Here is a 22,239-nt window from a genome sequence, read left to right on the forward strand (position 1 = left end):
CGAATAGCAAATATCTCTCACATAGTTGTCAGGCACCCCTTCATTACAGTTGCAAACGTAGAACATTCGCTGAAACGTATTCATACTGCCATCCGTTCCCATATCTGCTCTTTTTTTTAAAAAAGGAAAAAAAAAAAAGAAAATAGACTATTTAGGACCGGCTCAGTCTCAATCTTAGAACTTGTATAACGTAATTAGCCTTTTCGTTGACGTGATTTCGTAACTATAACACAGCATAATTCCTTGTTTGCTATTGTTAGGTAACTACTTTAACTATATACTTTATTCAATAGATCCCTTCTTTCCATATTTCTTTTTTTATTTGCTATTGTCATTATTATTGCTGTTGCAGTTTAATAGCTGTGTTCTCCTTACTTGGTCCCCATATACATATATGTCATAATTATCCGATGACAGTTGAAAGCTTTTTTTTTTTTTAAAAAAACAAATTGCAAAAAAAATGTAAAAATTACACAAAATGATAAGCTTATAAGGGTCGATCATATGCTTTGGTTACCTTTTCTCTTCTCTCCTTTCTTCTTTCTCTTTCTTCAGTTGCTTGTACATTATTTAATGGAGTTTCATAAACAAGAAGAGGATCCTATTTCATTGTACAGTCATGAGCCATCTAATTCAAGTACAACGACAACAACAACCAGTCGAGCAAGTTCGATAATAACCGTCTCTCGCTCTTCTGAAATGTCAGATTCACACCACATGTCTTTTACTGCTGGCGATCATCATTATCTTCATAAGTTAATAGATGATCTAACAATAATTGATGATCTATACAGCACGTTTGAAAGCGAATCTGAATCAAGCTCCTATGGTAATACTTATAAAGATATATACAATGTTGTTCCATACTAATAGTTGAAAGAAAAAAGAAAAGCAAGTCCTTGATGCATCGCGACATGTGGTACACAAGCAACAGACACTCGACCGCATAATGCAATCAGAGACCACCTACCTAAATAGATTGTCGACATTTCAAGATACATTTGTGCGTGCTCTAAAGATATGGCTTAATAATACAGAGAAAAAGGAAGCTACAAGAAAGATAAAAGGCACTTCTTTGATTGAAGCTATGGACAGTCTAGAGCAGAATCTCGGTAGCTTACTTGATATACACTCAAATTTCTTGAAACAAATAAAAGAGAGGTATGCTCTCTAGAATACATTTCTTAAAGTCGTCTAATCAGTTATTAGATACAGCATTTGGGGCCCAACACAGTTGGTATCTGATATCTTTAACGAGCTTGTATGTGCGTTCATGACAAATGACAGCAGTGAATTGACAATTTCATATAGTTTGTCAAGCTTCCGGCAGCACACACTTTGTTTGTGGAACACTATGTCGATTACCTAATTGCGTTTGATACGTTGTTCAGGACTTCTTTATTTTCAAAATTTATGCAAGTAAGTAAAAAAAAAAAAAAAAAAAAAAAAAAAGAGGGGAGAGAGCAAAATTTGATCTTATTCACCAGTCTACTAGATCAACAAAAATGATACCGTGCAGCTCCAAAAGAATATAGAGGAGATCGTGCATTATCTCGAAATGCCATTGAATCGATCACTTGTATATGAAAAAGCACTTCAGCAATTAAAGCACCACAGTGACCCTAAGCATCCAGATTATACCTCTATTGCCAAGATTGCTGAAAAATTTAAAGGATTTGAAGCGGAATGGGAAGAAAGGTAATGAATCATTGAGATATAAGACTGGCATGTTCTAAAAGGCGTGTTTATTCAGGAGAACAGACTGCTTTTCACGCCTGGCAGTCCTTCAAACATGCTTCACCATCCAAGGATGTCCAATAACAGTGACACGAAGAAAAAGATTGTTGCTGTCAAACGCGTTTATCCATGTCGACGTGGATGATCCTTCATCTACAACCGATATCAGAATATACTACCTGTACAATGATCAGCTAATACACTGTAAAAAGCAAAAAGAAAAGAAAGATCAACCTACAGCTACGGTCTATAAAGGAACAATCATTCTCAAGGACTCTGATGTTCAGCCCTTGCAGCCAACAATAATTGAAAAGATAAAGAAGGGTAAAAAGCCGTTGTTCAAGATCGGAAAGAGGTCAAATGATCCTGCTGTACCTGTGGCAGACAGTGAAATTTTTGGATTTGAGATAATGACTAGAGAATATATCAAACCTTTGGAGCAGACTTATTTTGGAAGCCTTCCTGTGGACGTTATTCCTGTACTACGCCGATATGTAATAAGAGTTCATTCATTAGAAGAACAGAATATATGGTATGAGACTATTCGTAAAGCTATCAGTTTATCAAAATAATCGACAAGGACCATCCTTATGCACAACTACTTTTCTTTATGTATTATGTCCAATTTTGTAATTTTATACTCGCACCTTTTATGTAATATGCTTATAATAAGATACAAGTAAAGCGTTCATTTCTTTTAAAAAGACTCTTATCCCATGTATATCTTTGTGTTTTATCAGCTTTATGAAGAGTAAATTTAAGAGATTGATGCTGCAGAAGTCGATGTTGAATCATTGAAAGGACGGGACAAATCGTCACAGAAGCATGCCTCTGAAGACGTCATCGAAAACAAGAAGTTAATATCATCTTCGCATGTTGGCACATTTTCTTGTTTCAAACAGGTGTGTGTTGTTACACCATCAATTACTTTGGTGCCCACGAGTAGTAAGTCAAGCTGACAAGACACGAAGTTGATATATATTTGCTGCATTCTTCAAGTGGCAGCTTAATTATCCTTTCAATATTGCATAACACGTTCCCTTAAATCATCTGATTTGCATTTGTCTTTGGAAGACATATTGGGGGTCAGCCCGCCTTCATAAAAGAAATCGTCGTTTAAAGAGCCCGTTGTTAGACAAAATGAAGTCAAGCTTCATATTTTTGTTCAGCAGGAATATTTCCGTCTCTTTCAATGATTTGGCTATCGAAGAGTGATATTTGAATCTAAATTATACCTCTTGGTTCCCTGTTCTGACTTTACAGAGGAAATAAATGCAAATAGGCTACCTTTACCTTTACCATTGAACATTTCATTCTCAGAACGTGGCTTTCATAACTTTTTGAAAAATAACGCTATCCCGCCACTTCTTATGCGGACTGTGAACCTGTCCTTTTTAATAACTTGATTGAAAAACATCAAAATTTTTCATTTTTATTTTTGCATAAAATGGCAGCCAAGCTTAGACAAAAAAAACTCGACGCTATTGCTGCTGCTGCTATGCCTCCTGGGCAAAAAGTCATTGCTCAGTTCAAGACTGCAGAAGGTGAAAGCACTGGCCCTCCACTCAATTTACCTGGTGATGCTACTCCTGAACAACTAGAACTTTTACTTAATCAGCTTTTAAATCAGGTAATATAAAGTAGAGTATGGATTCTCTTTTGTAAAGGCTAATCATTCCTTAGGGCGATGATCCAGTTCCTTACTCTTTTTATGTTGGAGAAGACGAAATTAAAAAGGATCTATGGACAGATCGTAGAGATAAATCAACCGAAGACACAATTGTTATTGTATATCAGCCTCAAGCTATATTCAGAGTAAGAGCAGTATCGCGTTGTACGTCTACGTTATCTGGACATACAGAAGCTATCTTATCCTGCTCATTCAGTCCTGACGGATCTCAACTTGCCACTGGATCAGGCGACTGCACAGTCCGTATTTGGGATCTCAACACAGAAACACCCAAGAGCACTCTAAGAGGACACAGCGGTTGGGTTCTATGTATCGCATGGTCGCCCGATGGCAGTACATTGGCTTCAGGCAGCATGGATAATACAGTCAGATTATGGGACCCCAAGACAGGCAAACAGATCGGCGACGGTTTGAAAGGACATAGGAAATGGATTACAAGCTTAGCTTGGGAACCTTATCATTTGAATTCCAAAGCAAATAGATTAGCAAGTTCTTCAAAGGACCATACAGTGCGTGTTTGGAACACTTCCCTAAGGAAGATGGAGTTTAGTATCGCTCAACATACGGCAGCTGTAACTTGTGTGAAGTGGGGAGGTGAAGGTCTAATCTATTCTGCATCACAAGACAAGACAATCAAGGTCTGGAACTCTTCTGGCATGCTCATCAAAACCCTCGAAGGCCACGGTCACTGGGTGAACACCTTGGCACTCAGTACTGATTTTGTACTTCGTACAGGACCTTACGACCATACAGGAAAGCGCCACAAGACAGAAGAAGAAGCCAAAGCAGCTGCTCTTGCAAGATACAATGCACTCAAGGGCAAAGGCTCAGAACGACTTGTCTCTGGATCAGATGATTTCACCATGTTTTATTGGGAACCAGAAAAGAGTAAAAAGCCTATTACGAGAATGACTGGACATCAAAAACTAGTAAACCATGTTGCCTTTTCACCTGATGGTCGATTGATTGCAAGTGCTTCCTTTGATAACTCTGTCAAACTGTGGGACGGCATGACAGGTAAATTCATTGGTAACTTGAGAGGCCATGTTGGTGCAGTATACCAAGTCGCTTGGTCAAGCGATTCACGCATGTTAATAAGCTCAAGTAAAGACAGTACACTAAAGATATGGGATCTGAAAAAGATGAAGATCAAAATGGATTTACCTGGCCATCTCGACGAGGTATTTGCCGTCGATTGGTCACCTGGAGGAGATAAAGTTGCAAGTGGTGGTAAAGACAAGCAACTGAAGATCTGGAGACATTAGACATTTGAACATAGAATATTGTGTATAGTTTTTATTGTTAAAAAAAAAGAACTCTATTTTAAATATTACAACATTTTTTGGTATCTACAAGTGTTTTCACTGTCTTTCTCTGTTTAACAGCCAGCGCAGACCTCTGCATTAGGTGCATCAGAGGTTTCCTTCAATTTCTTGTTACTTTCCAAGTCTTGTTCAGTAGAAGTCTCTGACAAGTTGCGCTTCTTTTCATTGTTGGATTCCTTGTCCTTTGCATCATTTTTGATAACTGGCTTGGGACGAATGTAGGGTTGGCATCTCCAGTAAGAATATTTACGAATACCATCTTCATTTGGTTCGCCTTTCTCCTCAGCGTCTTCTCCTTTTTCTTCAATTTCTTTCAACACTCTTTCCTTCAAATCCTTGACAACACTGTAGAATTCCTCGAGCTCTCTAGCTTTTCCAAGGCGTGCTCTCAAGTCAGTGTGATGGGGTAAGCTTGGGTGTAAGAGCTTGAACATGTGTCCTTTGATCATGCCAGGATTTGTCTTTTCAACTTTACAAATATCCAAATACTCTTCAGCAACCTCAAATGTAAAAGGAGGGAGCTTTCTTCCAGCGGAAAAGATGGCAGGGTTATATAAACTACCTTCAGCTGTCATGACCGCATCCACACCGGTATAATCAATGCACCTTTGAATATCTTCATAGTACAAAATGTTACCGTTAGCAACAACAGGAATCTTGAGGGCTTGCTTTACTGCCTTGATCTTGTCCCAATCGGCAAGGCCAGTGTTATGCCCTCTTTGCTCTCGTAATCTACCGTGTACAGTGAGCATTTGAGCACCAGCAGCTTCAATCATTTTGGCATAAGCAATTGTCTTTTCAACAGTTGGGAAACAGCGAATCTTGACAGTGACAGGAATGGCTAATTCACGATGCAAGGTAGATACCATTTTTTCAATCAATTCCCACTCGTCCTGCAAGAAAGAGCCATAATGACCTCTTTTGGCGATATTTTGAGGACATCCCAAGTTGAGATCTACAGCATCACAGTCATTTTCTACTAATTTAGCAGCTCTCAAAAGAATTTCTGGATCATTGGCACAAAACTATATTTATTATTAGAATAAGAAATCTCTTGTTTTTTTTTTATATGTTCATTACCTGAACAATCAAAGGGCGATCGTCCTTATTTGTCGTAAACTGGTCATCTCGATACTTTTTGGTTTCGCTAAAAAGTCTTGCATGGAACATTGGGGTCACACATACATCAGCCCCATATCGTCTACATAATATTCTATATGCCAGTTCAGACTGATCTACCATGGGTGCTAAAATGGTTCTAGGTGACTTTAAGGTCTTGTGAAAGAACTCATATCCCGCTAACTTGACAGGCGCCATGCTTCTTGTATATAAAATAGTAAATAATAAAAAAAAAAGAGAAAATTTTTATCAATCAGATTTAAAAAGGGTTGATATCAAAATAATCTGATTGGTTTGTTGCTTGGTAACTGCTTTTGCCCCTGCTTCGATCTTTCCAGCGAATCATTTTTCTTTAAGAGATAAAGCACTGTTTCTTCTCTCTCTTTTTTTCAATTTATTTCCATATTGAATAATGACTTATTTTATATAGCTCGAGCTTACAGTGCCTCTAACTCTAAGAATTTTTTCTGGATCATGGATAAGAACCATTATCCATAACCAAATAACAATTCTTTAGGTAATTCCTGTAAAAGTCATCAATGGCATTGATCAAGAATACCATAAGTTCTTTCTAATCAGTCTCTACTTTTGTTACTTTACGACCAACGTCAGTATTATCGAGAGACCGATACCGACATAAGACAACTGATTTTTTCATTGCCACTGTGGTACAGTCAAAATAATGACAAAGAAAATCTAGTTAGTCTCTATTTAAACTATTTACTATCGATCAAGTCGAGAGAGAACTCATTATTAATGCACCTTAGTTTGTACAGCTTTTAAGTTTGGTTGACCTTCCCAATGATATCATCTATGAAGAAGAAAATCACTATCAATGAAAGAAATACTATGTAAAGGTATGGGAATATTCAAGCTTATTGTTGACACTAATCTTTTCTCTTTTAGTAAATGATGCACCCATAATAAGTTGAGTCTCTTAAACAACAGAATAAAAAGAAAAATGCACTGTGCAATAAACATGATTATTTTTTTGTTTTTTGTTTCTCAGAAGCTCACTTTTTTATTTCATTTGTTTTTTCGCCATGTCAACCAAAGCGACTAAACTCGTATTTAAGGGAGATAAAGGAAGCAGGTAATGACTATATTTAACAGTAATTGCATAAGCTTATATATATATAAAAGTAAAAAGAAGAAGAAGAGTCGCTCCAAAGAAGAAGCTGAAAGAATAGCAGCAGAAGCAACAGAACAAGGTGAATTTATATACGCCCATTATTATATACCTTGACAATAACATAGATATGTACAGTATGGGTACCAGCAGACAGTATTGAAGATCTTGTTGGACCACTCTTTATCACACAGCCAACAGATCCACCTGTGTGTCTGACGATAGATGAGTTTGATCGGTTCATGGCATACCCACTACCAGACCTTTACGAGAGACCACCAGAGCCTACTATCGTACAACAAGTCTTTGTTGGCTCTCGTGTGGTTGGGTCAACTGGTGGATTTGCTTTTAAATCATCCAATGGAAAATATCTAAGCAGTGATAAGTTTGGTGAGGTCCAGTGTAATACTGAAGCCATTGGTGGACAAGAAGAGTGGCGTCCTGTGATCACAGACGCTGGATTTGCATTTGAAAGCGTGTATAATAAGTATTTGATGGTGGACGAAGTGGCAGGAGGAGGATTCAGAATTCGTGCTGATGCTGAGGATGTTGGGTTCTGTGAGACGTTTAGAGTCTATTGTCAATCCAGATTCAAGAATAAACCAAAATCCAAGTCAAAAGACAATGATGATGATGATGGAAATGACGTTGAATTGATGTAAGTATAAATAGGATAACAGTAGAAAGAAAGATGATACTGATAATAATGACAGCAAAAAATATCAATCTTATGGAACCAGCAAAGTACAAGGTGGATTAAGTAAACGAGAACTAAAAAAGGCAAAGAATGAAGGTCGTTTGGCAGAAGCGTTATTAGAACAAAGATCAAAAGCGAAGGCTGATCGATACTGTAAATAATATATTTTGCAGCAATAAATATGAATCTTTTCTTTCATAGACTGACGGTTATCCAAGTGAGTGAAGTGAATTGGGAAAAAGGTGATTCTTAAATAATTCTTGACCCTATTAATACTGTTCCATCTCTTTTTCCAAACGCTTTTAACAACTTGTCGAAACCTGAGAAGATGTAAGGAAAGTACGCGCTGTCCCTCAAATATAACATCTCGTAGAGTTATTCAGGCATTATAAACCTCAGTAGAATATTCACTCACATTTACTTGTTTCATATCAGTACCTTTTCTTTTTAATAAACTATTGGCATGTATTTAATCTTAAAAAAAGAAAGAAGGGTTATGGAATAAATGAACTACTAATTTGCTTCGGTGGTTGCAGGTGCAGCTGTGGTGGTATCGTTTGCAGCAGTTGTTGCATGTGGTGTAGATGATGATGTCGTTGTTGTTGTTGTTGTTGAAGGGTCTTTAAATGCTTTTATCCAACCACTTTCCACAAAAAAGTCATAGATTCTGCTTGTTTTATTTACATCGATCTTGATCAGAGCACGAGCCTGTCTTCGTTTTAAATAGCCTTGTTTTGCATATTCCTTTAGTATTGTGTCCTTGATCACTAGATAAGGTCTGGGCATAATACGTAATGTTGAACACAATATCTGTTCTTCTTCTGTTAGCAGGTGTACACCATCGGCATCTCGAATGTTGAGTGGGTTCGCAGGCTTTCTTCCACCCGCAGGAGCAGCTGTAGCAGCAACTGTAGATATTGTAGGTGTCGCTGGAGCCTGAGCTTGCCTTTCTTTATAGTAGTTTGCACCATTTGAAGTCACAAGTGAAGCCATTTGTGAGCGGTAGGTATTTCTTTGGCTAGCGCTTGCCCCAAGTCTATCGTTCGATAGCGACATGAATGTTTTCAATTGAGCCAACCTATTCTGTTTCTCTCGCTCATACTGCTCTCCTTGACGTATAGTGGTTAGACCAGCCTGCCTCCACTCTTGCAACGTAGCTATTCTGTCTCTTAGCTGCTGTTCTTTCACCAATCCTTTTACAAACGTTTCATAATCCTCTTCCGTCTGTAGTCTGCAAAAGACACGGGTTTTGTTGTATATCTCACGCTCTTCCTTTTGACGTTTTCGTTCTATGGCCTGCATCCGCTTAAAGTCTAACCACCGTCTTTCAAATATTAACTTTTTCCGCTCCATTCTTCGATCCAGCCGAGAATTGTAAATATCCAATACCATGATCTTCAAGTCAATCTCCTCTTGTGTATCATCGTCATTGAATACCATATCTTTAACAAACTGCTCTGCATCATTTTCATATTCTGTTTCAAATTCAAAACGTCTAGGCATATAACCTTGTATTTCATGATAGGAAGGGCCACTGGTGATAGGTTTTGATGTATTTGGCTGTGATAGAGCAGGTTTTCGAGGAACAAGTCCACGCGATTGCTGTAGTCGCTGACGCTTGCGTTCGCGGCATTCCACTTCGCTCGTTTCAAACTTGAGGTCCATCCTCGGCAGTGGCCAATCTGGACTGGAAACATAGACATCAAGGTAATGCTGTTCACAATCTGTCTTGTTCTTTGTTCCTACGTAGTCTGCAATAGCTTGCCAGTTACCTATGCCCATCTTTTCAGCTGCTTCAATCAGGAGTAATTCTTCGTCAGCATCCCAGTCTTCACTAAAGATCGGGAAATTATGAGGCTTGACTATGCGATAATCGTGCCAAGTTTTATGCTTCACGGGCTCAGCGCCACCACAGAAGCAAGTGACGCAGAGATCAAAGTCGGGACAGTCTTTATCTGCACATCGTATTCGAACTGTGTTTGTGACATCATTAGAGCATGCGTCACAATGGTATTTTGGTGGTTCTTTGTCATCAACAGAAACCGCTCCATCTGAAGTTAAATTAGACGAACTTAGAGCGGTTGAAGAGGGCTTCTTTCTGTGGGTGATGGTCATTTCTATATTTATACAGGATATTCTTTTTTGGTGAGGATGTATGTCAGTCAGTTCAATCAAGTATCACAACAATCAACTCATGACTGCTTTCCCACCATTTTTAAAATAGGGTGACGTGAACTGCCCTCCTTTCTTTTTTTTTTCTTCTTTATTTGGCACCTTTGAGAGATGAAGCTAGGTCGACAAAAAGAGGACAAACTTATTCTCTCTTTACTGAAGAGCTTGGAAAGGCAGAGACTTGCAAAGCCTAAACAACTGTGATGAGGCTAGAAGGGCTATCCTTGCTTTGACAAACACCATTTGATGTATAGTGGTGCTTGTGCTGTTGCCACTCACCAATCTCTCTTTCTTTATTTCAATCTAAAGAAGTCTAAAAATTGTGTTGTGTTTAGAAAGTGATCTACATTACATCTCTATAGTAAGAGCATCGACATCATCTTACAAAGTTGTAAATTTGACTTTAGAGTATAAGGCTTCAATGATGACCATAGCGTAATGAACGCTTTCCCTTGGCACTCTACCTTGTTAAAAAGTAATATCTCTTTTTTTTTTCTTCTCTCAAGAAACACAGTCTTGTAACGCACAAGAATATACTCTATTACTTGATCTAACACAAGAGGAGCGTGTAATCGGCTGCATGCTAAAGGCCGTAAGTTAGTTACATACAATCCTTCTATTGAGCAAAAGTAATAAGAAGCACAACCAATTTGACTCAACTACAGGAACATCACTCTCACTAAACTAGCACTTGCAAAATCTGAAAAAAAGGTTTCTCTTTAATTGGATATACAAATTATAGAGACACAAGAATATTCAAAGGATGGCTGATATCCTATGTAACAAAAGTAAACTTGGCCGATGTTACGTGTTCTATTCATCTGCAACTTGTAGCAATATCGCTTCCGGGGACGTCAAAGATGAAGTTGAAACGTTAGCTACACTAAAAAATACTCATGACAACACGCAGGGTATTATTCAGAGTGTTGCTTATTATATAGATGTACCTATTTTAAGCCAAATGGCTGACCTTAACTTGTTACAGCTAAACAAAATAAACAATAGTAGAAGCTATAATATGAAAACTCAATGAAATACTTACCCTTTAGAGCCTATTTTAAGTCTAATTGAGAAAAAGGTGTCTGTTAAACAAATGCGGCAAGTAAGGAGAGTATGTAATATAATCATTTTTCAACCAAATATTGCAGAAAACAGTCTACTTTTTCTCTCTTTTTTACCGTGCATAAATGAATTAGATAAAACCTTTTTTCCTTTACTACTTTTTATATATAAAAAGAAATGCTAATTTATTTGTATTTACAAAACTGCTAATAATGTTGTTGTTGCCAACCTTTTCTTGAAAAGGGGTTTAGCTTCAGTCGAGCCCTATCACAACATCCACCAGGCATACAACAAGGGAAGCAAGACCACCATAGACGATGACACCAGTTCCAGATAGAAGGACTTATTTCGATTGAATGAGCTGTATTTATGGTACTGGTGTATGAATAAGCGTCATTATCGTCATCATTGTCATTGTTATGGCTAATATGACTATAAGGTCGTTTAAAGTCAAGTATTGATTTTAATGCGACAGAGTCATTTCCAATTGACCTTAATAGATTTTTGACGATAGTTTCATTAATGATTAAAGCCGAAAAGAGGGTAAAGGTAAAGAAAGGGTTAAATAGCTTAAATGGGTTGGTTGTAGAGCAAGATTCGATATAGAATACTGATCGATTTAATTGTGCTATCAGATGAGTTGAACTATAGCAGTTTAGCACATAATGACCGTCATCATTCTCAGTTGGTATCAGTCTCCATTGGTATAACTGTTTATCGTACATAAAGTTGAATTCCTCTGTTGACAACGTAATCTCTATGTTATTCTCACTATTCTTCAATATCATCTTATGCCAATCCTTGTCGATCAGCCTCCATAGTGCTGTCTTTCGATTATCATGAATTGTATTGTCCTGCTTATTGTAATAATATAGTATCTCTTTCTTGGCATTGGTAACCATAATATCTTTCTTTTCTTTATCATATTCAATATATAATTCTATCATCCTATTGTGACTAATACTAGTGTTGCTGCTATTGGCTCCAATTGAATGTCTTTCTGTTGTTGGAATAGGTTTTGGTATACTGATGTCATTCTCTCTTGCGATTATATTTGAGAAGCTCATAATTAGAAAGAAAGAAAGAAAGAAATATGAAGAAATATAAAATAGTTATTTTAAGAAAGTTGCACATGAGTTACAATAACCAAAAAAAAAGGAAATCACCTTTCTTTGGCTTTAAAAAAGGTGGTGGTATACATGGGCGTACATATCGTTTTCAATCTTACAGTGCATGTCGTACTTTGAAAAAGTATGCTGTCGACCTGATGTAATGTTGATGAACTCTGAACTTACTGTTGCGCGCGTCTTGATCATGTTTTGTTAGCGAAGGTTTTATTTTTATATAGTTTAATGACAACATATATGTTTATATATTCAACTCCTCATCCTTTTCAATTATTTATTTAAACAGAATCTAAGATTAAATGTGTTAAAACCATTCTTTTTGTGTTTATCCTTTCCTATTTACCAGTGATCAACTTGTTCAACTTGGCAAGTTTAGAAGAAACAGTCAAGTCAATGCTCTTGTCTCCAATTTCAACCAAGATACCGCCAAGAATATCGGGCTTAACCTTGTTGGAAACAAGGAGCTTCTTGCCTTCAGCAAGGTTGCTCTTTTGAAGGGAATCAACAATCTTGTTCAAAGCAGCCTTTTCCAAGGGCTATTATATCACAGCTATTAGTACTAAGATTGAGCGCTTTTTATATATATAAACCCACCTTGGCTGAAGTAACAACGAGTGGTAATTCATTACGGTGAGCACTCATCAATTCACTGTAGGCTTCAATCACCTTGTCAAGGGTGTTCAAACGACCGTTTTCGGCCAAAACTTCGAGCAAGTTGTTGGTCAATTCACTGGGCTTACCGGCCTTCTTGGCAACATCGCTAAGGCCATTCAACTTGGTAGCGCGAGGAACAGTGGGGTTTTCCAAAAAACTCTTGAAAGCAGTGTCCTTCTTGATGGCTTGGCCAAATGTGTTGAGGTCCTTCTCAACAGCTTCAAGATTGTTCTGACGGGCAGCAGCAGTGTAAAGTGCAGTAGCATAGCGACCTTCAAGACCGTAAAGGGTGATGGGGGCCTAATTGAAAATGTCACTTAGGGTTAATGTCATTCATCGTTTTATCTAGTCTCTCTTTTTTACCTTGACGGAAGCAGCAGCGTAGCCACGAGCCAACTAAGAATGACAATTAGAACATTTCTGATTTTTTAGTAAAGCGCAAAAAGGTATTTTACCTTGGGGACAGCAGTTGTCAAACGAGTGAATCGAGAAGCCATTGTTATACTTTAAGCTAATGTATAAAAAAGAGCAATATTTTCAAGCTTAAACACCCCCCACACACACAAAAATTGTATCAGGGCCTGCTGGTAACAAAAAAATCTAGCGCCAACGATGACGTGGATGTCAGGTCGGATGTTAAAAAACAAGTGGCTGGGGAATTTGTATGCAAAATGTGCGAAAGTTGTAACCAATGAAGCTGACAAGGACAGTGGCATTATGACGATAACCATATTCTATGTATGCGATAGATCCCAGAAATAAGGTCACAGTGTAATATTTTCTTTTATTTATACTTGTAATAACCGCCTCCTTAACCTTTTACTCTACAAAAATAACGGATCAGAGAATTGTAACAACAGTGGTGAACTTTTTATCTCCATTTGATTATATGCTTAAAAAATGGTTGAGTCTTTATTTCATAAAACAGGTAAATAATTAGCTTTTATTATCAAAGTTATTTTGTACGCTTGTAAATCTTGTCCATGAACTCAATAAAGACTTGCTTCTTAAGTCCAACAGATTCATCCAATTGTTCAATGAGAGCAGTCAACTCACGATAAGACTTTTCTTCATAAGCCTTGTATGTTCCTTCAATGTCAAGATCAATGTATAACTGCTTAACCTTGGCTTCGGCTTCAGCATCCTTCTTTCCATAGTTTTCGTCCAAGGTCTTGCGTTGTTCAGGGTTAGCTTTGGCCAAAGCTTGGTTGATTAACCAAGAGCACTTGTTATCCATAATATCTGTACCAATCTTGCCAATGACTTCAGGGGCACCATAACAGTCAAGATAATCATCTTGGACTTGGAAGTATTCGCCTAAAGGAATCAAGATGTCATGTGCGCTCTTGAATGCCTTTTCATCCTTGATACCAACCATGTACATTCCCAAGGCAACAGGGAGATAGAAAGAATAATAAGCAGTCTTGTAAATGACAATGAATTGATGTCTATATTGCAAATAATTAGTTTTCGTATACTAAAAGATCGACAATGCTGTTACTTTTTGATAGAGAATTTGCTCAAATCGACATGGTCTTCAGGAGCAGTAATGAGATCACAGAGTTGGCCGAGCTCAGTTTGGAAAGTAACCTAGCGATGATCTTAGTGAATGCATAAACTCACTCATATACGCCCTTACCTCATGGAACAACTCAACGAGTTCAATATAATAGTCTGTGTTTCTGAAATATTTCTTCAAAAAGATGTAGATGCAAGATTCAAGAATGAAGGCATCATTGATAGCAACCATACCAACACCTTCAGTCTTATACCAACAGGGCTGTCCACGACGAGTGATGGATGCGTCCATGATATCATCAGAAACCAAAAAGAAAGCCTGAAGCTACAATAAAATGTAAATACATTCCCCTCCTTTCCTTTTTATACTACTTACGAATTCAACAAGCCAACCAAGGACGGTGGCCTTGAAGATATCGTCTTCAGTGACTGATTCTCCCTTCAAGATACGAACGGTGTCGACAACAGAAATACCACGGTTCAATTTACCTGTAAATTGATAAGATACTATACTCTGATACAAACATGATCTACTTTACCACCAGGAACGTTATAAAACAAGTTCTGATAAAGAGTCAAAACACACGCGTTGGCTCATGATGATTCATCTTTACCTTCTTTGTCCATTCATAAGCATCTTCAGGCATGTTGTATTTTCTAAGCTCAGCAAGGACTTCATCTGCTAAAGTGGGAAAGACAGAGAGGAAAGCTTTTCTGTTTTCTTCCTTTTGTAACTTGACAGCAACCATATTCACGAATAAACAAGAAAAATAAAGTGTGCGTTTTTTTTTTTTTCTGTTCCCTGTACCTTCCTTTGATCAGGTTTATAAAAACTCAGCCAGTCCAGCTTCGGCTCAAGTCACAGACAGTAAAGTTTTTTGATCAACTTTTTTTTTCTCTGTTGTATCACAACCCCTGATTCCTTTGCAGTGAAGTAAAGGACAATAGCTGATATGCACTTGGTTCATCATTTATCTTCTCCTTCCATATTTTCTTTTTTCCTTGTTTATCCTTTTGAACATTTGGACATCCTGTTGCAAATCAAATTTTCCTCTAGTAAAGCAACAGTTCCATTTTGAGACTAGCTATTGGCATACACAATAATAAGCTTATAAGAATAGAATGAAAAAAATGGCCTATCTAAATAAACCTTCAAAACCTGTTTTTTTTTAACCATATCTTATTTTAGAAGTGCATAATGTCAAACCAAGTGCTTTGATTAGTTTTGCGAAACAATCGCGGATGTTTCTATAAGCGTGCTGATCCTTTTTAGTAAGTCAGGCACGGATAGCATAAACTAGTGAGAATAGCATTATTATGCGCGATAGATAATAAACATGGATAAAACGAGCGCACTCATAAAATATACTTGAGTGTGTGTATATCTATATCACGGAATAAGAAAGTCTAAAAACAGTATTTTATGATGAAACACGCATGTGTTTAAATTGCAAGTGTACACAAACAAGTCTGTAATTTACATTTATTCGTAGATGCCATTAGGAACAATACGCTTACAGCCATATGCACTTCTTCCAGCATTACAGTCTTGGTAAGTCTTGCAACTATAGAAAAGAGTTAGTTTGGTTTACAGATTAATTACAAGTAACTTACCATCTGATACAATAAGTAGAATCGTTGGGTTCAATCATGTTTACATAGTATCTATAACCGTAACACATGGACAATGGAGGAGAACCTCTGCCATGGTTATCATACTGTCCACCTTCGTCTTGGGAAGAAAGCTCCCATAAAGAAGGTTCGAATTTACCAGTGACCTGAACATAGCCAGCTTGATCATCAGCGTAGTAGTGAGCAGTCTTGATGAAACCAACTGGCAAAGTGCGAGCACCAGGGGCCTTCACGTTAGGTCTGGTACAGAATGCAGCAGCGCTCTTTTCAGAGTTTGCAATGGCATCCTTATCTACAACACCACCATTATCTTCCTTGTTTCCGGGACTTCTGGGTAAGAAAATACAAAAGTCTTGGCCGCTGGAAAGTTGAGCTGTCAAACCATAGTTGTAGGTATAGGTAGGCGTTGCGGCTGTTGATGTCGTTGTGGTAGTGGTGGTGGTAGTAGTAGGAGCTGTCGTTGTAGGTTTTATTCCAGCGTTAGTTGGCTTTTGCTTTGATGTAGTGGTTGTGCTCTTGGAAGCCTTTTTGGTAGTAGTCTTCTTTTTGGTGGTGGTCTTCTTCTTAGTAGTAGTCTTCTTCTTGATGGTGACCTTCTTCTTGGTAGTGGTCTTTTTCTTTGTGGTTGTCTTCTTCTTGATAGCTTGCTTGGAAGTGCCTGTTTTGACACAAAGTTTTTGGCCAGGCTTGACATTACTGCACTTGGAATTGACTATATAAATGGATTAGAAAAAGTCCACGCGAATGAATTATTTCAAACTTACGATTGGCATTTAATTTGTGCAATACGCTAGTAGAGACATGTGCATGTTTGGCAATTAAACTACACTTTAAAGAAGTAAGGATCAATAAATGAAGATGAATGTATTTTAATGATAGCATACGGATTTATCTGAAGAAGTAACAGTATACTTTTGAACACAAGAAGGAGCTGCATCTACAGTAAGAAATGCTGCTATACATGCAACAGCGATTGCAATGGGTGTACGCATTATTATTAAAGGAAAGTAATGAGTTACAAAGGAAGGAGAGAGTAAGAATAAAGAATAAAGAATTGCCAAAGGGTTTTTTATATTTACTGGGTAGTTACACATATTACTTGACAGTGATACTAATTACCAAATATTGATCAAGTTCATTATTTCATGTGCTTGTATTCAATTTATTTTTAGCTCAGAGAAAAGAGTGATGTCTTTATAGAAAAGGAGAACCACTTTAATGTATGAAGCTAACTTTTCTTACTACCTTATTTTAGTATCGTAGCCAACAGCTTACTTGGACGGAGTAACATTGAAGTGCTATTTTTAAATACTTGGGCGATCATGAAAAAGGGATCAAATAGTCATAATATTCTAAATTTGGTAATGAGCCATGTCCTATTGTTATCTTTTTTAGGCAAGATGTTAGACATGTAACACGGTGTCTTATTTTATTTCTTAAACGTGATCCACACGTCTGCTTTGATTTGGTTTACAGCTGTAGTTTCTAGGCCCATAACGATAGACCATAAGGAGGGAATAAGTTATAAAAGGAATTGTCTAGGAGTAAGTCTTCTTTTAATCCTGGAAAAAGAACGTCTACGATCCATTTAATCTACATTTAAATGTACATTGGATATAAAATCAGATAATTATGAGGCAAAAGAAAGAGCTTGATCATAAAGTAACTCTTCATATTCACATTCTACAAAGACTTCTCTGGAAAATCTCATGAAAAAAAAAAGAGAAAAGGTGCTTTCTTACTTCAAAGCCGTTGTTTGCTCAGGAGACACGGCGATCTATTGACGCCTATTTTCCTACTCACTTTTAGTAATTAAACCATAGTTTTGCACGACCTGGTTATGATGTACAGGAAAGATCATCTGCATTTGACGGCATCCCTTAGATATACTATGGCTAGAATCCATTTGAAGTTTGCCAGAAGCGACACATATACCCGCCTCTAACCACCGCAAAGCGCTCTTCTTTCTCTTTTAGCTGTAGCCTGCAGAAGGAGCGTCATTCAATGAGTTACTATCATTTACAACAGACATACTGATTTGTTCTTCCCACAACTAATTATAACAAAACGCATAAATATAGATAATGAAAAATTTTAGCCAGGAAGCTGAAGAAACTTTGACTTGGACATTTTTAAAAACTCAAAAGCATCACAAGCCCATGGCCTTTTTTTTTTTCTTATCGTTACTGAGATGGGATGAGATTGATCCAAATACCATAAACACGCTTCGCTGATAAAGGACTTTGAAAGTCAGCGACACCATAGAGACTTCAGAGTTATCCTCGCCTCTTGATGAACAATGACACTTGTGACGCTGTCTTCAACACGTCCGCCACAACAGATGATACTATCACATATGCTTCTTTTTATTATTACTTCATACTCAATTAAAATTATGCTGAGGGATTATGTAGTCATAAAAAAAATATACTTACTAGCTGACCATCGTAACAGTGTTGGGCTTGTTCTACAGTGCGTTTCATTGAGCCATATACAGCTAAAATATATTTGATACAATTACCCAGAGCGCTGTATTGAAGTCCTAATCCACAGTAAATACATCAAGAATAAATCTACAAGCTGAATCCCTGGCTGTAGCCCTTTAGACAGCATGACGTTAAGAGCAGCCAGAATCATAATCACCATTAAACTCATCAAGCATATAGATACAAGTTATGTAGTAAACTTTTAAGTCATTGACTATACATACTCTCATTAAAACAGGATACAAAACACAGCTTCAATAATTCCTAAAAAGCGTAAATCCCTTGCAATCGACCTTGGGGATTGTAAAGCAAGCTATCATTATCTAGGTCTGACATAGTATTATGTAGCAATAGTGGTCGTATTTACTACTTTTACTGACAAGCAGCTGAATAATCATGCTTTGCAACAAATATAATTCAGGGTGATTGTGTCCAATATAGCTCGAAGGTACAAAATGAATCAACCATAGCCTTCTTGTATACACTTGATATAAGAGCAGAAGAAAGGTTTGATATTATTTTTCTTTCTCAACATTACATAATTACCCATTTTATTGGCGCTGTACAAAAGAAGGAAAAAAAAGAGTCAATGAACTATGTACTATGATGAGATGCTAGTTTGTTGGAGGTGTTTCAGCTCCTGAGTCATTAGCTATATAAAGCGAATAGTTTAGAGTTTGTCTTTCAAACCATGGCAATATATTACCTGATGCTTCTGATTGTTGATGAGGTGAATATTGCATTGGCTCCATCATCACAGGCCTTTGCATCATCATGGGTGGTCCACCCGCATTATTCATCATCATTTCAGGTGGATAGCGCATCATCATGGGCGCTCCTGTAGATGCATTAGTATGATGATTAACATTAATGTTTGGTCTTACCTTGATATTGATATACTTGTGGAGGCATGCCTTGAGGGACCATGGGCGACCTCTGTGGTGAAGGGAATCCTTGAGGGAATGGTGATCCATCTAGTACATAGTATTGAGTTTGGCTTTATCATCTCTTGTTATTATACTTACGAGGTGATACGTTAGCCATTTGTGGACTATAGGCAGCAGTAGGAGGCACTGCATTAGGTGGCATTGGTGCGGATATGGGTACATTAGAAACAAACTATACAGACACAATTAGATATTAGTTTAGAGATAAGGATTTTACTTGCCTGAGGACTCATATAAGGCACACCTTGTTGTACAGCCATCTGAGGCACGCCAGAGACATACTAGTAAAGTTTAGTTTAAACTGACCGTTGTTTCAATTCACGCTTTTACCTGAGGGTACCGATATTGAGGGTAAGCATAACCGTAGCCTGGAGACGGATAACTGCCAAATACATCTTCATCATACATATTGAATTGGCTGAATTGAACCCGATATGATTTACTGCCAAAAGGCCATGTGGGTCCAATAGAATTGGCACTAACGCTCTTTTTCAAGAAAGGCGGTTTGAAGGCTTCTTTCATCGTTATTTTGTCATTGCCTAAATTTTTCTTTGGATGCTTGTTTCCAAAAAATGAGTGTGGATCATCTTGTTGCACGGATGTAGTTAAACCGCCTGGGATAAATGCAGCAGCAGATGGATTAGGTTTGAACGAAGATGCCTTTGCGTTTAGCTTGAATGTAGATCCTGTTGTTGAACCAGTATTTGTCGTGTTCTGAGATGGGGTGGGCGTATTTGCTTTGTTTGCATTAGTGGTAGCATCTGCAGCAGATGTAGCGCTTGCTGCTTGAGAAGGCAAAGGCGATTTGGCTTGTACAGGGGAGCTTTTCTTTACCGGTTCTGTAGTTGCTTGGGTTGGTGTTGGAGTGGTGGCGCTAGGGGGCGTTGATAGTTCTGGTTTTTTCTTTTTCTCGTCAGGAGACACAGATCCCACTGAGGATGTACTCATAGCAGGAGAAGATTTCTTTCCTTTAGATAGTAGCGGGACTAGATCTGCAGGAACCGGGACATTCAGCTTGAAGGTTTGATGGAACATCTTCAGCTCAGCCAATCTTCCGTCCTTTTCTTTCTTTTGCAACGCTTGCTTCTTTGCATTGAGCTTGTCTTTTTCCATCATAGCAAAATGCTTGAATGTGCTGGCTATTTCTGATTCAATTCGCTTTGGTGGTTCGTTGTCTTTTGTCTTTAGGGCTATTATTAATACTGGGTAATGGCTTTATTTTTAGCATTTACCTTTTCTTGCCCTTTTTCGTTAGATTCTCTGCGCGTAGTAGGTAAGCTGGCGATAGGTGAAGGGTTTGATCCAGTAGACTTTGGAAGATCTGAGGTGATGATCTTATTGATCGATTTGTTATTACTCCTTGTTTCCTTTTTGGCTTGCTGAACATTCTGTTCTTGGCTCTGTTGGGATTGTTTACGAAGAGCTGGAGGTATGTACTTGTTACCATCTCTGACAACAGCACCGTACAAATCCTCTTCATCTAAACCACTATCATCAATTGAAATACCACGTTCTTCCAATATGTGCACATTGGTCGCTGCAGACTATCATTAATGTTAGATCAACTTTTTCATGCAACGCCATATGCTTGCTTACCTTTTGAATTTCATTAGCTACCTGTATAGCCTTCTTTTCACGATCCTTAAATCCAGGAGCTGATCTATTTAAAGGAGTTGTATATATTTCTTCATCAAAATCTGTCTTCAATCCAAACAACTTTTCATTAACAGCAAATTGATCCCAAGTGGTTTCTCCAGAGGATTCCAGATCACCATCCAAAAGACCCAAGGCATTATCTTCATCGGTTGGCGCCCACTTGTGTAATTCTCTTTCTTTTATTTCCAACTTTCCTGTAATATCCGCGTCTGTCTTGAATGCTATGTAAAAAAGAGAAGGGAAATTTATGCAAAATTAGTCACGTATGTGTATTTTATCAACCATGACTTACTGTTACGCTCCGAGGCAGCATCGGTCAAGTCAACAGAAGCGACTGTAATTTCCACCAAATCCTTTGAGTAGATGAGCAAAGTGTTTATGATTGGGTTTGGATTGGTCTTGTCTTTGTCAATAGGAGCTAGAGGATCGAATATTTTCTGAGCTAGACTCAAAGCAATTGCCAGATCACCCTCCGTAGAAGCACCGTGAAATATTCCTCTAAACTTACAACCATTCTTGACGGTAGCTTCAACAATGGCACCCTTTTAGGAGTAAAATAAATGAATGTATTTAATAAACAATGATTTGTCTGCTTACTATCATGTTTCCAAGCAAGAAGAGCATTCTGTCGTGCATTTCTTTTGCTGAAGCTTGATCTTCTACAATAGCCTCACTTGGATTGGAATGCGCGTTATAATTATTATTACGTTGTGATGGGTTATTTGCTGGCCATTTCTTTACATTATTATTATTGGTGTTGTTGTTATTTCCTCTATTATAATAATTAATACATTTTCTTTTTAAAGAAGGTCATTTCTAACCTTTGTTGCTTGAGATGTGAGCCTGTTCCAGTTTCTTGTTTCTTTCCCTGTGTTTTTGAGAAAGCCATGACGTTGATTAACAAAGTTGTACTTGTCTTGTTGTTATGAGTTCGTGTTGTACAAAAACGATAAAAAAAAAGGGAGAGAATGGATGAGGCTATAAAAGCGTTCTAAACTCCGAATGTCTAATAGTCACGCAACAGAAAATATGTAGACTATATTTTACGATTCAAATCTTTTGTGTTGATAAAAAAAAGTACCCACCAGTTTCGACATGAGAAATATTGTGAAAGGAGTTGTCTATGAGAGCATCAGGAGGTGTCTTTTGCACCAGTCAAAGATGTTGCTCTCTAGTCTATGCGACAGTTTATATGCTGAGTTTCAAAGTTAACAAAAAATTATTTATTTACAGTCATTTCAAAAAGTCATTACTTGATCATGGATAATGCTCCAATCCATAGCTCATC

The 22,239-nt window shown here is 37.6% G+C and overlaps 10 protein-coding genes across 10 annotated transcripts; 3 read left to right on the plus strand and 7 right to left on the minus strand.

Annotated features, from left to right (window-relative positions):
* Positions 1 to 573: 573 nt before the first annotated feature.
* On the plus strand, positions 574 to 2,309 carry RHIMIDRAFT_237622 (Dbl homology domain-containing protein; the record flags this gene model as incomplete). The annotated part of the gene is made up of 6 exons (XM_023608790.1): positions 574 to 829; positions 888 to 1,161; positions 1,210 to 1,261; positions 1,312 to 1,419; positions 1,496 to 1,698; positions 1,754 to 2,309. 6 exons carry the CDS (start codon positions 574 to 576, stop codon positions 2,307 to 2,309), a joined length of 1,449 nt encoding a protein of 482 aa, XP_023466413.1.
* A 926-nt stretch (positions 2,310 to 3,235) lies between these two features.
* Positions 3,236 to 4,692, plus strand: RHIMIDRAFT_202519 (WD40 repeat-like protein; the record flags this gene model as incomplete). The annotated part of the gene is made up of 2 exons (XM_023606619.1): positions 3,236 to 3,367; positions 3,421 to 4,692. 2 exons carry the CDS (start codon positions 3,236 to 3,238, stop codon positions 4,690 to 4,692), a joined length of 1,404 nt encoding a protein of 467 aa, XP_023466414.1.
* A 113-nt stretch (positions 4,693 to 4,805) lies between these two features.
* RHIMIDRAFT_202246 (Dus-domain-containing protein) lies at positions 4,806 to 6,069 on the minus strand (the record flags this gene model as incomplete). Its single annotated transcript, XM_023606599.1, has 2 exons — positions 4,806 to 5,777; positions 5,833 to 6,069. The coding sequence occupies 2 exons, from the start codon at positions 6,067 to 6,069 to the stop codon at positions 4,806 to 4,808; spliced, it is 1,209 nt and encodes a 402-aa protein (XP_023466415.1).
* Positions 6,070 to 6,914: 845 nt separating this feature from the next.
* On the plus strand, positions 6,915 to 7,858 carry RHIMIDRAFT_237625 (uncharacterized protein; the record flags this gene model as incomplete). Its single annotated transcript, XM_023608791.1, has 4 exons — positions 6,915 to 6,964; positions 7,015 to 7,082; positions 7,139 to 7,658; positions 7,714 to 7,858. The coding sequence occupies 4 exons, from the start codon at positions 6,915 to 6,917 to the stop codon at positions 7,856 to 7,858; spliced, it is 783 nt and encodes a 260-aa protein (XP_023466416.1).
* Positions 7,859 to 8,210: 352 nt separating this feature from the next.
* Positions 8,211 to 9,812, minus strand: RHIMIDRAFT_287695 (transcriptional adaptor 2; the record flags this gene model as incomplete). The annotated part of the gene is made up of 6 exons (XM_023613496.1): positions 8,211 to 8,317; positions 8,339 to 8,605; positions 8,666 to 9,257; positions 9,293 to 9,314; positions 9,352 to 9,721; positions 9,770 to 9,812. The coding sequence occupies 6 exons, from the start codon at positions 9,810 to 9,812 to the stop codon at positions 8,211 to 8,213; spliced, it is 1,401 nt and encodes a 466-aa protein (XP_023466417.1).
* A 1,269-nt stretch (positions 9,813 to 11,081) lies between these two features.
* On the minus strand, positions 11,082 to 12,195 carry RHIMIDRAFT_136013 (uncharacterized protein). The gene has a single exon (XM_023605608.1). It carries the CDS (start codon positions 11,996 to 11,998, stop codon positions 11,138 to 11,140), a length of 861 nt encoding a protein of 286 aa, XP_023466418.1. The 5' UTR covers positions 11,999 to 12,195; the 3' UTR covers positions 11,082 to 11,137.
* Positions 12,168 to 13,251, minus strand: RHIMIDRAFT_136009 (ATP synthase subunit 5). The gene is made up of 5 exons (XM_023605607.1): positions 13,168 to 13,251; positions 13,076 to 13,108; positions 12,653 to 13,012; positions 12,402 to 12,594; positions 12,168 to 12,347 (listed from the first exon to the last, which is right to left on the minus strand). The coding sequence occupies exons 1-5, from the start codon at positions 13,207 to 13,209 to the stop codon at positions 12,337 to 12,339; spliced, it is 639 nt and encodes a 212-aa protein (XP_023466419.1). The 5' UTR covers positions 13,210 to 13,251; the 3' UTR covers positions 12,168 to 12,336.
* A 227-nt stretch (positions 13,252 to 13,478) lies between these two features.
* Positions 13,479 to 15,082, minus strand: RHIMIDRAFT_226769 (farnesyl pyrophosphate synthase). The gene is made up of 6 exons (XM_023607579.1): positions 14,845 to 15,082; positions 14,770 to 14,794; positions 14,607 to 14,719; positions 14,352 to 14,555; positions 14,214 to 14,302; positions 13,479 to 14,160 (listed from the first exon to the last, which is right to left on the minus strand). The coding sequence occupies exons 1-6, from the start codon at positions 14,977 to 14,979 to the stop codon at positions 13,668 to 13,670; spliced, it is 1,059 nt and encodes a 352-aa protein (XP_023466420.1). The 5' UTR covers positions 14,980 to 15,082; the 3' UTR covers positions 13,479 to 13,667.
* A 631-nt stretch (positions 15,083 to 15,713) lies between these two features.
* On the minus strand, positions 15,714 to 16,854 carry RHIMIDRAFT_237630 (uncharacterized protein; the record flags this gene model as incomplete). Its single annotated transcript, XM_023608792.1, has 4 exons — positions 15,714 to 15,795; positions 15,845 to 16,574; positions 16,627 to 16,690; positions 16,747 to 16,854. The coding sequence occupies 4 exons, from the start codon at positions 16,852 to 16,854 to the stop codon at positions 15,714 to 15,716; spliced, it is 984 nt and encodes a 327-aa protein (XP_023466421.1).
* Positions 16,855 to 18,593: 1,739 nt separating this feature from the next.
* On the minus strand, positions 18,594 to 21,887 carry RHIMIDRAFT_136052 (uncharacterized protein). The gene is made up of 11 exons (XM_023605609.1): positions 21,773 to 21,887; positions 21,549 to 21,723; positions 21,244 to 21,493; positions 20,892 to 21,172; positions 20,528 to 20,839; positions 19,626 to 20,477; positions 19,517 to 19,576; positions 19,374 to 19,467; positions 19,233 to 19,322; positions 19,055 to 19,186; positions 18,594 to 19,000 (listed from the first exon to the last, which is right to left on the minus strand). The coding sequence occupies exons 1-11, from the start codon at positions 21,838 to 21,840 to the stop codon at positions 18,963 to 18,965; spliced, it is 2,352 nt and encodes a 783-aa protein (XP_023466422.1). The 5' UTR covers positions 21,841 to 21,887; the 3' UTR covers positions 18,594 to 18,962.
* Between the last annotated feature and the right edge of the window lie 352 nt (positions 21,888 to 22,239).

The sequence above is a fragment of the Rhizopus microsporus genome (genome assembly GCF_002708625.1).
Source record: "Rhizopus microsporus ATCC 52813 unplaced genomic scaffold scaffold_8, whole genome shotgun sequence".
Taxonomy (NCBI): Eukaryota; Fungi; Mucoromycota; class Mucoromycetes; order Mucorales; family Rhizopodaceae; genus Rhizopus; species Rhizopus microsporus.

Excerpts from the sequence above, each read along its gene's own strand:
- RHIMIDRAFT_136013 (XM_023605608.1), bottom strand. The coding sequence starts at position 11,998 with ATGAGCTTCTCAAATATAATCGCAAGAGAGAATGACATCAGTATACCA.
- RHIMIDRAFT_136009 (XM_023605607.1), bottom strand. The coding sequence starts at position 13,209 with ATGGCTTCTCGATTCACTCGTTTGACAACTGCTGTCCCCAAG. Across the intron at positions 13,013-13,075 it reads ACGCTGCTGCTTCCGTCAAG|GCCCCCATCACCCTTTACGG; the intron begins GTAAAAAAGAGA and ends ATTTTCAATTAG. Across the intron at positions 12,595-12,652 it reads TCGTTGTTACTTCAGCCAAG|CCCTTGGAAAAGGCTGCTTT; the intron begins GTGGGTTTATAT and ends GTGATATAATAG.
- RHIMIDRAFT_226769 (XM_023607579.1), bottom strand. The coding sequence starts at position 14,979 with ATGGTTGCTGTCAAGTTACAAAAGGAAGAAAACAGAAAAGCTTTCCTC. Across the intron at positions 14,720-14,769 it reads GTTTTATAACGTTCCTGGTG|GTAAATTGAACCGTGGTATT; the intron begins GTAAAGTAGATC and ends ATCAATTTACAG. Across the intron at positions 14,556-14,606 it reads TTGGTTGGCTTGTTGAATTC|CTTCAGGCTTTCTTTTTGGT; the intron begins GTAAGTAGTATA and ends ATTTTATTGTAG.
- RHIMIDRAFT_136052 (XM_023605609.1), bottom strand. The coding sequence starts at position 21,840 with ATGGCTTTCTCAAAAACACAGGGAAAGAAACAAGAAACTGGAACAGGC. Across the intron at positions 19,577-19,625 it reads CTCAATATCGGTACCCTCAG|TATGTCTCTGGCGTGCCTCA; the intron begins GTAAAAGCGTGA and ends AAACTTTACTAG. Across the intron at positions 19,468-19,516 it reads TGCCTTATATGAGTCCTCAG|TTTGTTTCTAATGTACCCAT; the intron begins GCAAGTAAAATC and ends GTGTCTGTATAG.